Consider the following 15,766-nt stretch of genomic DNA (forward strand, 5'->3'; position numbering starts at 1 on the left):
ACTGTGGACAATACAGGGAATACCGGGGGAGACTGGAGGGGAGGAGAGACCCTGGGGCAAAGGGGGATGCACAGGGGGATGTGTTTGGGGCAAGTAGGGTACACTGGGGAGAAATGGTGACATGGGGGATGCTGGGGAGTACTGGGAGGGACTGGGAACACTGTGGGAGGCACATTGGAGGGACCTGGGATCAGCTGGGGGAGACTGGAAGGGATGGGGAGGAACTGTGTTGCACTTGGAGGGACTGTGAGGCAAACTGGAGGGGACTGGGAACACTGGGGAGGGCACACTGGAAGGAACTGGGATGTACTGGGAGGGACTGGAGACACTGGGGGGTCACTCGGTAGGAAACCGGAAAGGACTGGTGGGGAACTGGGGTGTACTGGCAGGGACTGGGAACACTGTGGGAGGCACACTGAAGGGACCCGGCATCAACATGGGGAGCCTGGAAGGAGCTAGGGCTGGAATTGGGCTGTATTGGGAGGCACCGGGGCCACACCCACCTGGAAGTAGCGCCCCTGGTGGAGGCAGCCGCAGGTCCCCAGGGGGACGCAGCGGGCGCCGTCGAACAGCAGCCCCTCGGCGCACTGACACCCCTCAAAGCAGCGCTCGCTGCAGGGGGGCAGGGCCGACACACCTGCGCAGGTGTGCTCACAGGTGCGGGCACACAGCTGGTAGTGGCTCTTGGGGGGAGGCAGGTGAGAGCTGGGAGAGGGAGGGAAGAAACAAAGGGGGTCAATGGGGCTACTGGGAGATCATCTGGGGTCAACAGGTATCTCCTGGGATCAATGCCATCCCATCTTTGGGGTGGGTGGTCCCATGGGGCTCCCACTGTGGGACATCGGGAGGGCCCTCCTGGTTGCACAGGGTTCCACTGCAGGACACAGGCTTGCCGTTTTGGGGGGGGAGGGGTGATTTGGGCATTCTACAGATGGGGGCTTAGAAATGCGGACATGTACCCTTTTTCCATGCAGGAATGAGCCCCTGTTCCATTCCACTCCCTCAGACCTCCAGATTCCCACCCCCACCAAAATTTCCACTCCCTGCAGAATTCTTGACCCCACAAAAATTCTGAGCCCTAAATTCCCATCCTCCCAAAACATCACCACCCCAAATTCCCAACTCCAAACTTCCTGTCACCTCAAATTCCCGACCCCTCCATTTACTCACGGCAACCCGTGGTCTCCCGCCACTCCCGGAGAGCGCCTCCGGCTGCCTGGCACGCGGCTGCATAGCCCTGAAAGCTGGGGCAGGGGTCGCCACCTCCCCCGCACACTTGGCGCTCGCAGGTCACCCGGTACGTGCGGGGCGGCACCGCCCCGTGAGAGCCCACAAAGGGTCCCTCGGGGTCTGCCAGCACCGCGCAGCGCCGCGCCTGGGCCGGGGAGCAGCTGGGGGCGGGCGCCAGGCGGGTGCAGTTTGGGGGAGGCCACCCAGAGCCTCCCCGTCGGGGTCGTCGTCCTTGGGGTCCCCGTTGAAGTTGCCGCAGAGGCCCCGGGGGCAGCGGGATGAGGGGGGCAGCGTCAGCACTGCATACGCCTTGCCGTCGTAGAGGATTTTGGGGCCCCCCTGGACCTGGAGCAGTCGGTGGGACCCCACCTGCGCCACCCCCACCGCGCCCCCACGCAGCCACAGTGGCAGCAAGTGGCGCTCGCCATCCACCTGGGGAAAACGGTGTGAGCATCTCGAAAGGGAAGTCGGATCACCAAAGGTGGGGTTAACCTCCCAAAATAAGGTTTGCATCCCCAAAAACAGGTTTGCACCCCCAAAACTAGAGTCTAGACTTCTTCTGTGCACCTTAAACTCAAGGTTTACATCCCAAAAAGGGACGGTGATTACACTCCAAAAAGAGAGTTTTCAACCCCAAAATCACGGTCTGCACCCCAAACCCTGGTTTAGCACTCCAGAAAGGGTCCCAAGAGTGCTCACCAGAAGCAGTGTGTGTACCCCAAAAGCAGCCCTTACACCCCCAAATAACCCCTTCCCCACTGCCATGTCCCTCAAAATCCCATTTTTACCCCCTCTTTTTCACCCAACCCCTTTTTATCCCCCAAAACACGGTTTGTACCTGCCAAACTAGGCTTGCACCCCCAAAAGCTTTGTCCCAAAACATGGCTTGCACCCACAAAACGGGGCATGCACCTCAAAGTCAGAGCTTTCACCCTAAACCAGGCCTTTCCTCAGTGCTGCACCTCCCAAAACCCCATTTCCATCCCTCTTTTTGTCCCCCAAATATTTTTGTCTCCAAAACTGGAGCTTGCATCCCCCCAAGGCCCCAGGCCCTCCACTCACCGTCACCTCCCACTGCTGTCCCCTGTCCATCACCACGGTCACTCCGTGTGCCATCACCGTCACCCGCTGCACTTGTGTGTCCTCCTGCTCCAAGGCCACTGTGATAGACTCCAGCTCTTCTTCAGGCTCACCCCTCTCCAACTGCAGCAGCAGGAGGGTGCAGGACCCCCCACAATTCCCCAGGTGCCCATCGAAGGTACTGTAAGCCCCTGCCCCCAAAACCTGGCACTGTCTGCAGGTGCGGGGGTGGCACCCCAGCACCCCATCCTGCACTGTGCATTCCTCGTCACTGGAGCAGCCTGGAGTGGGGTGACACTCCAGCCCCCCATTTTCGAAGCAGACGCAGCACTGAGTGCAGGGGGGCTCAGGGTAAAACTGCACCCCCCGGGGGTAGTAGCGGCCCTCCAAAACACAGCCACACTGGGGGAGGGGCACACAGTGATCCCCACTCCGGAAAAATCCGGGATTGCAGAAACAACCTTCAGTGCATGTGGAGGCATCAGAGCAGTCCTGAGGTCCAGCTTCGCCTTGGCAGGTGGGGGGGCAGGGGGACCCGCAGAGCTCATAGTGCTGATTTGGGGGACACACGGGACCTGTCAGGAAGGGAGAAGGACAAAAATCCCCATGGACACAAAAAACTCCCTGCAAACCCTCAAAACCCTCATGGATACCCCAAATTCCCATGAATGCCCCAAAACTCCCCATGCAGGCCCCAAATTCCCAAACTCCCCAGGGACATCCCTAAACTCCCTTGTCTGAACTCCAAATCCTCCCATCCAAACCTCAACACCTCCTCATGCAGATCCCAAACCCCCCATGGACACCCCAAAACTTCCACTGACGCCCTAAAGCTCCCCATGGAGACCCAAAAACCCCTGGGAACACCACAAACCGGCCATGGACAGCCCAAAGCCTCCATAGAGAGCCCCAACCCTCCTTCCGCCTGCCAGACACCTCAGAATCCTCCACGGACAGCCCAAAACTCCTTGCCTAACCCCTGTGTCCCTCTCTGCCCTCCAAAAGGCCCCTTACTCTCCCAAGGCCCCCAAGTCTCCCCATACTGCAGAAGGCAGTTGTGCACCACGGCCGCACGGCAGCGCCCTGGCTCTGGCACGCAGCAACATAGGCGCCAATGGCCTGGCACACGGTGTCCTGGTGTCCCTCGTACAGGCAGGCATCAAAGAGACAGTCATCCAAGTAAGGGGTGGGGTCGATGACGTCGTGGCAGGCGGCAAAGGGCCCCCGTTTCTTCACCAGCAGCCCGCAGTGCTTGTCCCCACGGTAGGCACGTTTCTGGGCGTCGCTGCACACCTGGCATCCCTCACTGCACCCAGGTGAGCACCCAGGGACATCGCCAACCTTCCAGCTGTCCCCCAGGTGCGTCTCGTTGTCAGCACGGCGGCCATCGTGGGTGACAAAGTCATCATGGGGGTCACCATTGGCATTACCGCAGAGGCCGCAGACGGCGCCAGCATAGGTGTTGGGGACGATGACACGGGCATAGCTGTACCAGTCAAAAGTGACAGTGACACCCACGTCAGTGGTGATGAAGCCGTGGACGCCACGGAGAGACACCTGGAGCTGCTGGTTGTGGGTGAAGGGAAGGTCCAACAGGACACCATTAACCTGGGAAAGAGAACCGTGGGTGGCATGAGGTCAAGACAATGAAGTTGAAACCCACCCAGGTGTCAAAGGATTACCTTGAAGACCACCTAGATGCCACATGATGACCTTGAAACCCACCTGAAGACCATACAATGACCTTGAAACCTTACCCAATGCCATAGAATGACCCTGAAACCCACCCAGATGCCACACAAGGGCTTTGTAGCCCACCAAGACACCATGCAATGACTTTGAAGCCTACCAAGGTGATTTTGTAGCCCACCCAGATGCCACCCCAATGACTTTGAAACCCACCTGAACACCATAGAAGGATCTCGAAACCCAATCAGATGCCTTGAAATTACTTCGAAACCCACCTAAACACCTTACAAGGACTTGAAACTCCACCCAGGTGTCATGTGATGACCTTGAAATGCACCTGAAGACCATACCACGACTTTGAGCCCTCCCCAGATGCCATGCAATGACTCTGAACCACCCCCATCATCTCCTTCATCCCTACCTTGACCTTCCGGGGATGTTCCTGGCTGAGGCTGAGGGTCATGTTGTACACCTCCATGGTGACCACCTTGGTGAAGGAGACCAGGTGGCTGCCACGGTGATTGTTCTCCACAGTGACGGCAAAGGGGATGAGGGTGGGGTCAGTGGAGCAGAGCCCAGCCAACAGGTAGACACAGGTACCCATAAAGTCGTAGCGGTGCCCATCGAAGGTGGTATAGTGGGGGTCACCAGTGGCCACGCAGATGGAGCGGCTGTTGGCCACGCACCGCCGCACGCCCTTCACCACCGCGCACACCTCACCCGGCTTACACCTGGAGTCCTCGCATACCACCATTCCCAGCTCCGTGTCACACCTGCATCTGGAGCGACAGGTCTCATCGCCCCAAAACTCCTCACCAGGGCGGTAGTAGCGGCCATCACGGGTGCAGCCACAGCGGGACACTGGTACGCACTGTCCGCCACCGAGCACGTGGCCAGTGTTACAGGCACAGGTCTCCACGCAGGGCTGGTCACAGGTGGTTGGACTGTCCCAGTCAGAGCAGGTGGTTGGACAGGCGTTGCCGCAGGGCTCATAGTGGCTGTTTTCAGGGCAAGGTAAGGCTGCAGGGGGAGGAAACTGGGGTGAGGGAGGGATTAGGGGAGTGGACAGCATTCAACAAAGTGGATGGGGATTGGGAAAGGGTCTCAAACATGGGGAAGGGTCTGGAAAACAAAAAGAGTCTGGATTGTAAGGAGGAAGGTCTGGGAAACATGGGAAGAGACTGGGACAAGTGGCATGAGGTCTGAGCCATGTGGCAATAGTCTGGGCCATGTGGCATGGGGTCTGGAATGCACAGGATGAGGTCTGGGACACAAGGATAAAGGCCTGGAATATGTGGCAAGGGTCTTGAAAATGCAGGATGGGTGTGGGATACATCTGGGACACAAGTGTAAGGGCCTGGCTCATGTGGGAAAGATCTGGAAAATGTGGTATGGATTCTTAGAAAGATGTGGTGAGTTCTGGGCCACAAAGAAGAGGCTGGAACACCAGAAGACAGTTCTGGAGAACTTGCAAGGATCACCTGAGGGATTTGAAGGCTTCAACCCAGGATGGATCCCACTCCATTCCCCTCCTCCCCCACTCTGGCTCCTTCCCTTCTCAAAGAAAACCCCAGCTCTTATGGCATCCTGATGGCGTCCTCCAGTCATGGACCACAGCTCCACGCTTCCGACACGTTGCCGCGTATGTCTCCAGCACCTGGCAGAGGATCGACCTCGCCCCATCACTCAGGCATAGGTCTGACAGGCAGCTGTGATAGAAGTCTTGAGGCTTCACTATGTTGTGACATGCTCTGAAGGGTCCCTGGAAGGATTTTTTGATGATCCCACAATATTGGTTCCCGCCATAAAGCTCCTTCTTATCCTCATCACACACTGGGCATGTTCCATCACAATAGTCCCAACAAATTGGGTCATTGGCCTCAGAGTCAGCACTTTTCCAGCTTTTGGCCCATGTGACAATGGCAGTGATGTTGTCACCAGCCTCGGGGATGTCGTTGAGGGGCTTGAGGTTGAAATTCCCGCAGAGGCCGCGGACATGGCGGAAGTAGCTGCTGGGGAGGTCGATCAGGAGGTGCCAGTTCCAGTCATAGGAGACCCGGAGACCAAAGTCTGTCTCCAGAGCAACACGGAGCCCACTGGGACGGACCCGCACCTTCCCATCTGCCAGGAGCACTGGGAGCAGCGTTACCTCCCCATTCACCTGCCGACGGCCCAACGTTCCCAGTTATCTCAATGTTTTATTCTCAACATACACCAATATTTTATTCCAAATGTACCCTAATATTCTATTCCCCACATAGCCCCATTCTTTATTCCCAGCATATTCCAATGCTAAATTGCTTCATATCCCAACATTTTACATCTTACATATCCCAACATTATATTCCTGCCATATTTTGCTACTGACATACCCCAACATTCTCTTCCCACTATGACCCAATGTTTTATTCCCAAAATATCCAAACACCCCAGAGTATTTTATCCCTGCTGCATCCCAACATTTTATTCCTGAAATACCCAAATATTTTATTCTCTAGACACACCAACATTTTATCCCAGTTTATCTCAACATCTTATTCCTGGCATATCCTGTTTTATTGCTGACATACCCCAACATTTCATTCCTAACAAATCCCAACATCTTATTCCAAGTTTATCACAACATTCTGTTCCTGAAATTTCCAGATATTCTCTTTCCCATATTTTGTTCCCACCATTTCTCAACTTTTTATTCCTGACATATCCAAACATTTTATTCCCAAAATATCCCAACATTTCAACAATCCATCTCCCAATCTGACTGATTTATCCCAAAATAACATCGGCACTGGCTGGATGAAGCAAAAAGTGGGGGAAAAGCCCAAAATCTCATATTTCCACCCAACTCACCCGGACTTTTCCAACTTCATTCCGGCGGAAGGAGATGCGTTGTCCGTAGACGTCAACATTGACCAAGGAGACATAGGACACAGATTGGATCCCGCCACGGATATCGTTCTTGGCCTCAACCCTGAAGGGCACCAGCCCAGGGTCATTTCCATGGGATTCGGCCATGGTGTAGGTGCAGGTTCCTTGGAAGTCGAAGTCAAGGCCGTCGAAGGTGCGGAAGTGTGGGTCACCCCATGCCCAGCACGTGGCAACCAGGGCTGGGACACAGCGGGATTGGGCACCATGGGGCCGGCAGCGCTCCTTGGGGCGGCAGTGCAGGGACTTGCAGGGGTCTGGGAGGAGAGGGAGAGCGGGATGAGCCGTGGGCTGGGTGAAATAGGAGATAAACACTGCAGGAAGCCATGGGCTGGGGAAAAGGATAGGGAAAAAATTGGGGGTAACTCACATGAGAGAGAAAACTCTGAGATGAGAAAGACCACGGAATAGGAAAAATCACCGTATGGAAGAAATTATGGGAACAGTAGTGGAATGAACCATGGGAGAAATCATGGGATGGAAAACCATGGGAAAGACCACGGGAAAAACAATGAGAAAAACCATGGGAAAGACCACAGAAGAAGCCATGGGATGGGAGAAACCTTAGGAGAAACCATCAGAAGAATTGCCCCATCCCTGAGGCTTAGTGACACACGCAGGATTCTGTTCCCTCCACCTCCCTTTCCCTTTTTTCCACAGTCAACCCCTCAAGCATCCCCAGATCCACTTTGCATCTAAAGTCCCCTTTTCCCTCATTTTTCCTCACTTTTATTGATGCATCCCAAGACCCCTTCCCGGATTTCGCAGGATTCGTCCTCAGTGCAAGTGTGCTCATGGCAGGTAAGGCCCTGGCCAGGGACACAGGTGCAACGGCACTGGCAGTGATCCCTGAAAAGCATCTCATGGGGCTGTGGGGAGGGAGAAGGGAGAAAGGGAAACCCATGAAAATAGGGGATATAAAGAAAAAATGCAGAAAAAAAGGGCATAAATGGAGAAGAATAGGGAAAATAGTGAACAAATTGCAAGGCAAAGGGATGTACATACTTACCTTTCCTATAAATAGAGGAAAAGGGGGAAATGCAGGGAAAAAAAGACATAAATGCATAAAAATAGGGGGGAAATGCTGGGGAAAAGCATAATTATAGGAAAAATGTGGGAAATGCAGAAAAAGAAATGCAAATGTATAACAGGGAGAAATACAGGCAAGAAAAAAGATTTCACTGCCTAAAAATAGAGGAAAAGAAAGGAAATGCAAGAGAAATATGACATAAAAATAGGGGGATGGAAAGGGGAAAAATGGTGGGAAAATGAGATAGAAAAATAGGGGGAAATGCAAGAAGTAAAGGTGTAAATGCATAAAAATAGGGGGAAATTAATTTTTAATGGGGGAAATTAACTTTTAAAATGTAAATACATTAGGCTAGGAAAAAAAGAAAACAACATGAAAACAGGCAAATGCAGAAAAATAGGAGAGAAGAGAAAACAAATGAGGAAAAATATAGCTAAAGACATAAAAATAGAAGAAGGAAGAAGGAAATGAAAGAAAAAAAGGAAGCAAATGTATAAAAATAGGGAAAAAATGAAGGGAAAAAAGACATAAATGCCTAAAAACAGGAAAAAAGGGCAGAAATACTACCTTATAGTATTCCTCATCGCTAAAGCATCCGCAGTGCTCCTCAGGAATTCAACTGTGTCCATCAAAGACAAAGCCCTGATAGCACTGGCAGCCCTCAGTGCAGGTTTGGGGACAGGTGGTGGCATTTCCAGCACAGGTGTTGGCACAGGTGTTAGTGCAAATGGAGTAGGTGCTGTTGGCTGGGCAGGTGAGGGCTGGAATTTTCATGGAATCATGGATTGAGTTGTATTGGAAGGGACCTTAAAGCTCATCCCATCACCCCATGGTGTCACCACTGTCACCCACACCCAAACAGGGAACATTCCCCGCCTGTGCTCCCCCAAACTCCAGTATCGCCTGGAGATCTTCCCAACCCCAAACAGGACATTTTCCCTTGTGCCCTCCCAAAACTCACGGCAGAAGGATGGTGTCCTCCAAGCCTTCACAGTGACTCCGGCATGTTGGCACATGGTGACATAGCTCTAGATATTCTGGCACAGGACATGCGTGTCCCCTCCCGTCATACAGAGGTCATGGATGCAGGATTGGGAATACGGGATGGGGTCGATCATGCGATGGCAGGAGCCAAAGGGACCTTCGGGGGCCGTGAGGAGGCCACAGTAGTTGGGTCTTTGGAGGACTGCCACTTTCTCCTCTGGGCAGGTGGGACACTCATCCTTGGGACAGGTGTCATCGCAAGGCGTGTCTGTTGTTTTCCATGCAGATCCAAAGGCTGTTGCATCTGGAGCCAGTTGGCCACTGGAGAGCTGGAAATCGTCATTGCGTTGGCCATTGTAGTTGCCACAGAGGCCACACAGGCGCCCCATGTAGGTCTGGGGGACTGTGACCATCACGTGCTGGACAAGGTCATAGTGGACAACGAGGCTGAAGTCAGTGCGGAGCAGGACACCTGTCCCATGTACATAGACCTGGACCTGTCCCTCTCTCAGGATGGTGGGGAGGTGGTGGGAGATGGAATCCACCTGGGATAGAGAAGGAAGAGTCCTCCAGTGAGAAGGTGAGACAAAAAATTTTGGGAAAACATCTTCCAAACAATATTCTGACACATTTGTGGATCCCACTTGGAAGGAAAAGTTCGGACGAGAATGGATTAGTCTTGCAGATGGAGTGAGGGCTCCCCTCATCAAGGAAGCACAGATTTGCGGCTGATTGAGGTAGAACAAAAAATTTAGGGAAAACACTTTCCCACCAAAGTTTTAGTGCATTTACAGACCTTGCTTACAAAGAAAGGTTGGCAGGAGTATGGACTGGGCTTGGAGATGGGCTGAGGTGTCTCTTGCATCAAGGAAACCCAATTTGGGGGGCATCCCATGAGATCTGGAACATCAAGTGCCACCTTACCATGACATCTGCCCTCTCTCCTTGTTTCAAGGTCAAGGTGACCCCATAGACTTCCACAGACAATGCTTGTATCCCAGAGACCTTCCCCTTCTGCCGCGCCTCCTTCTGGATTGTGACAGTAAATGATGTCGCGTTGTCACCTGTGCAGGTCTGGGTGAGGATGTAGGAACAAGTACCAGTGATGTTGAAGGCCATCCCATCAAAGCTGACATAGGTGTGGTCACCTGTGGCCACGCAGGTGCTGGACACCTGCAAGGGACACTGGAAGACACCATCAATGACCTTCCCAGGGCGGCTATCAGGACAGGAAGTATTTTGGCACTTCACAGTGCCACCAGAGAGGCACTGGCACATCTCCTGCTCTGTGGGGTAGAACGTCTCCCCCTCTTTGTAGTAGACTCCGTGGTGGCTGCAGCCACAGTGGGACATGGGGACGCACTCATCGCCGCTGAGCATGAAACCATCCTGACACGTGCAGCCCTCACGGCACCGCCCTGGGCACGTGGCAGAGTCAGCGCCGCAGGTGTGCTGGCAGGTGTGCGAGCAGAGCTCATAGGAGCTGTTGGAAGGACAGGGAATATCTGCCGGGAGACAATGGGATTCCTGAGGAACCAGGAAATTCCAAGCCAAATCCTGGAAATTTCCTGGAATTCAGGAGCAAACTTCACCAAATACAGAGATTTTTAGCCCAGTTTCATGGCAAACCCTCAATTTTCCTCCCTGCGGATGTGATGAGGGGCATCATCAAATGATGACCCAATGATTATCTGATGACGATCCAATGATCATCCATAAAGAATATGCCAGCCCATTACAATAGGAATTCTTACTGCTAAACCACTCAATTTCCAACATTTTCATGGAGAAAAATGCAACATTCACCCAAAGAATTGCTCCACACTGGGTCCTCAACTGACCTCCAAGCTGGATCCCTTTAACACAATTCCACTATTTTTGGTGCATTTTTTGGTGGTTGGCCCGCTAAATTATCCATTTTGTAGCCAACACCAGGAAACTGGAGATTTAGAAGGGGTTACTTATTCCAGATGAGACAGCTACCTTAGGAAGGGTTTATTTTGGGTGGATTATGGGATCAACCAAGAGTTTGGGTGGAATTCCCACTGGATTCACACCCACCTCTGGCTTGTTCATACATGGATTTGGAGCAGACTTGCAGATCCTCTGGATACTGCTGAAGGAAAATCCCTCCCATTATCCCAACTTACAGCAGAAATTATCTGTCCTCCACCTCCCAATGGACACACCAGCAGTCTGGCATCTGGTGGCGTAGAGGGCAATGATTGCACACATCCCTTCTTCCTGATCAGGGAACAGGCAGGAGTCATGGATGCAGCTCTGGAAGTACTGGTGGGCATCAACATGACCATGACATGCTCCAAAAGGTCCATCCGCTTCCAAAATAATTTCACACCCCTTCCCAGATACTTGCTGTTGAAGCCGGGAAGGTGCAACAGTGCTGGAACATTCCACTGTTGACCTCTCACCACATCCTGGGACATCTGTGACCTTCCAGCTGCTCCCAAAGGCATCTGGGTCTGATGTCACATGTCGTCGCTGGCGGCGCCATTGTAGTTCCCACAAAGCCCACACAGGGCGTTGGCGAAGCCACTGGGCACTGTGACGGTGACGTGGCTGTACCAGTCGCAGGTGACAACGAGGCCAAAATTGGTCTCTACCACCACGTCCTGCCCGTCACGATAGACAACAATCTTTCTTTCACTGTAGCGATACGGGAGATTGACTAACTGCTCATCAATCTGGAGAGAAAACCATAAAAAGTGATCAAATTTGGAGTCTGATGGTAAATTCCAACTATTTTCAACAGCCAGAGCAATCAAAAAGCATTGATTTAATTAAATTTTGAATTGAATTAAATTTGGGATTTAAGAGGGTGAGAAGGTCCAAGTCCCAAAAGGAGGCTGATCAACCACTCATTGATCTGGGGAGAAAACCATAAAAATTGATAACTTTTGGGTCTGATGGCAAATTCCAATTCCGCTTTCAACAGCTGCAACACCCAAATGACATTGATTCTATTACATTTCAGATTTAAGCACTTGTTAATGGGATGAGGTTTGGGATGAGGTGCAGAATGTGGTGAAAAGATAAGGGATCATTCCCTAAACTCACCATGATTTTTCCAGGGTGTTCCCTGCTGATGCTGATGGTTTTGTTGTAGACTTTGACTGTCACCACAGCAATGGATGACATGAGCTTGTCACGCCGGTGGCCATTCTGCACCAATACCTGGAATCCCACCAAATTTGGGGTGTCCTCACATAACCCAACCAACAGGTAGGTACATGTCCCCTGGAAGATGAACCTCTTGCCATCAAAGGTCTCGTAGTGGGTGGCTCCAACAGCAGTGCAGACCCCAGAAATTTTGGGATAACAATCCTGGATCCCCTCCTCCACTCGGCATTCCCCCTTGGCGCCACAACCAGAATCCCGGCACACCACCTGCCGCTGCTCCGCGTCACAAACGCAGCGTTGGGTGCAGGTGAGGTCACCCCAAAATTCCTCACCAAGGCCACAGAAGAGACCCCGAAAGACACAGCCACATTCAGAGGGGGGTATGCAGGTGTTGCCATCAAGGACAAGGCCCTCATGGCACACGCAGGTGTCCACGCAGGTGGTGACAGCAGTGCAGCTGGATGACACAGCAGGAATGTTGCAGGTGGCAGGGCAGGCAAGGCCACAGGTGCTGTAGGTGCTGTTGGGCGGGCAAGTGAGAGCTGGACAGGGAGGGAGACAGTGGTCAGGGTGCAGTGGCACATGGCGGGAGAGACTTCTTTGACTATCTACACAGATATCCTGGAGGCTCCATAGGTTTTCTGAAGTCTCCACAGACTTCCTAGGCCTTCCACCTGGACTTTCTGGAGTCTGTATGGAATTCCATGGCCTTCCTGCCTGGATCTGCTGCCATAACCTTTCCCAACCCATGATCCCATGGATCTTCAGTCCCACATTAATTAGGTTCCGCCCACCCCAAGGAGTATTTTACCCAACCACCCTCTACTCACGACATCCCACTGTTGTCCTCCAATCGGAAACATTGATCCCCTCCTCCTGGCAGTCATCAGCATAGATCTGGAGGGCGTGGCACAGCACATCATGACGTCCCTCATTGGCACACAGGTCATTGATACAGTTCTTCACGTAGATATTGGGCCTGATAGTGTCATGACATGACTGGAATGGCCCAGAATGATGGGACAACTTCCCACACCAGGTTTCTGCCTTGTATGCCACCACCTGGTCCCATCTGCACCGCCCACAGTCGCCGTCACAGGTGTCCTGGCAGCAGCCACTCTCACTGGCCACCTTCCAGCTCCTCCCCAGCTCCACAATATCCCACACCTGTTTTCCATCAGGAGAGAGGGCGTCATCTTGGGGGTCCTCGTTGTTGTTCCCACACATTCCGCAGACTTTTCCAGAAAGAGTAGCCGGAAGCTTGATCACTACATGATCGTCCCAGTTGTAGAGGACCTTCAGGTTGAAATCCGAGTGGATCAACATGGATTTACCCTTCTGGTAGATGCAGAGCTTCCCATGGGAGAGGGAGATGGGGAGGCGCGAGCGGAGGTTGCTCACCTGCAGGACAACAACAACCATCAACACAACCAAAACCCATCAAAATTGGGCAATACATGGAGATGAAGAAGACAGGAAGTGTTTTCATGCAAGGGTTACCTGCACACCAGCAAATCCTGAAATTATTTAGGAAAAGACCCTCAAGATCATTGCTAAATATGGAATTGCAGTGAAATTCCATGACATTACTTGGAATTTGGGAATGATGATGGTTTTTTGCTTACCCTCACCATCCCGTTCTCTGACCGGACAGCAGTGACAGTGATGTTGTCAACATGGACGGTGATGGACCCGATGGAGGAAACTTTGGAGTTCTCCTGTTTCTCCTTTTTGACTTCAACAGAGAAGGCAGGAAGGGTAGGATCCGGATTGCAGATGGTGGTCAAGGTGTAGGTACATGTTCCCATGAAATCAAAGGATTTTCCATCAAAACTCCGGTAGTGTGGCCCGCCAGCGAGCCAACAGGTGGAGAAAATCTCCTGGATGCACTCCGGTTGTCCATACACCATCTCACACCTCTCCTTGCATACCAAATCCTCACAGGAGAGCGGTATGGGGACTGAAAAGGAGGGGAAACCCTGTGAATGGTCAACTGGACAACACCCAACCGTTGGAGTGATGCAACAATGGACTGACTGTACTCACTGGCGGCACAGAGCCCAGGGAAGCCGTATCCAGTGTGACTCTGGAACCCAAACACCAGGAGGCCAATAGGCACCTGCGAGTTCTCGGCGCTCTGCATCGTTGCGCTCACGGTGATGCTGGCCCAGGAGAAATCTGTGCCAGGAATGGCCTGCCATGCCACGGTGTTGTCTGGCCGATGGTTGAGGGTGGTAGTGGCAGTGGCAGTGGTGGGTTCAATGAGGATGGCATGGTTATTCTGGCTGGGCACGTTGCTGAAGCGGAATGCAGTGCAGTGAGCGTTGACAGGTGGGACAACAAGGAGGAAGGGATCTTGCCAAGATGACCCGCTGAAGAAAAACACCACCTGCACTGCCACCACAGCACTGATGTACAGGTGGGAGTTACGGTTCACCACAAACATCTGCACCGCCCCTGCCACCATGGCCACAGTGGCATTCCCGCTCCCGGTGTTGTAGGTGATGGTGTTGTCTTCATCCGTCACCACATAAACAAAGTCAGCGCCTGCCTGCAGCGGGTTCGGTGGCACCACATAGGTCCTCCCCCACTCTGTCATTGGCAGGAGCTGCTCCACCACGAAGTCAAAGCCAGCAGACACCTTGACACAGGTGTGGCCACTGAGGACGGCCACAGGGGTGTCGGACATCACGACTGTGCCAGTGAAGTCCTGGCTGCTCTGGAGCTGCAAGCTGTGGTAGGGCTGCAGGAACAGGCGCAGCACGGCACCAGGGATGTAGGTGGCCCCGGCATAGTGGAAAGTGGTGGTGGTGGTGATGCTGACAGCGGTGGTGGTGGCGCCGGCGGCCACCACAAACTCGGCCATGCCATAAGTGTTGTTCCCAAGGGGTGTCACCACGTAGTACCTGGTGCCCAGACTCTCCACAGGCAGGAGGGCAGTGGCACCCACGGTGTAGCCTTTGGTGCTGACAGCCACCACGGAGATGTCAGCGCTGGCCTGGACCACCAAGGTTTTATGGGAAGTGCGGCTTCCAGTGAGTTCCAGGTTAGCGGGGAGGGGCAAGGGCACAGTGACATCTGGCCTCAGGGTGACATTCTGGGTGATGGAGCCGCCACGAAGTGTCACCGACACCTGGGTGTCGTCAGGGCCATAGGAAGTGAGCAGTAGCTGCAGGTAGGCACTAGAAGACTCATCATCATTCTGTGGGAACACGGCCAGGAACTCCCGGCCCCGGTAGCTGGCACTGGAGAATGCTGGGAAAACAGGGGGAAAACGGGGCCTTGGTTAATTTTTATATCAACCAAGGGGGTTGAATAAAGGGGCTTTTATATTTTTATATTGATTTTTAATATCAATTTTATATGTGTTTATATACCAATTTTCCTATTTTATAGTAGGAATTGTACTGACATTACTTTAAAGATATGACTGCAGTATCCAATTTATAAAGTCTCTTTTTACATACAATCATAATAGAAATTATATTTAGTTTATTATGTTAATAAACAACATTTGAATAAAACTATAAATATTAATGTATAAATATTAAACTCTTATTTATATGTTCTATTGACAAAATATTAAAATACATCAATGTGTTAATAATATGAAATAATGTGTCATTAACTAATATTAATTCTATAAAATACTCTCCCTAATACAGCAATATGACTAGGTATTTATACTGT

At 52.3% G+C, this 15,766-nt stretch overlaps 1 protein-coding gene across 1 annotated transcript; it reads right to left on the reverse strand.

Annotated features, from left to right (window-relative positions):
* Positions 1–1,162: 1,162 nt before the first annotated feature.
* Positions 1,163–15,277, reverse strand: LOC136302491 (IgGFc-binding protein-like). The gene is given in 17 exon segments (XM_066205967.1): positions 1,163–1,375; positions 1,441–1,662; positions 2,293–2,433; positions 2,554–2,712; positions 3,325–3,918; positions 4,421–5,019; positions 5,938–6,160; positions 6,850–7,093; positions 7,934–7,938; positions 8,947–9,483; positions 9,863–10,421; positions 11,429–11,640; positions 12,014–12,618; positions 12,907–13,477; positions 13,702–14,036; positions 14,123–15,209; positions 15,260–15,277. Coding segments are annotated over 17 exon segments (6,324 nt in total).
* Positions 15,278–15,766: the final 489 nt, after the last annotated feature.

This window comes from Chamaea fasciata, unplaced genomic scaffold (genome assembly GCF_029207755.1).
Source record: "Chamaea fasciata isolate MVZ Bird 193981 ecotype frontalis unplaced genomic scaffold, bChaFas1.0.hap1 SCAF_29, whole genome shotgun sequence".
Taxonomy (NCBI): domain Eukaryota; kingdom Metazoa; phylum Chordata; class Aves; order Passeriformes; family Sylviidae; genus Chamaea; species Chamaea fasciata.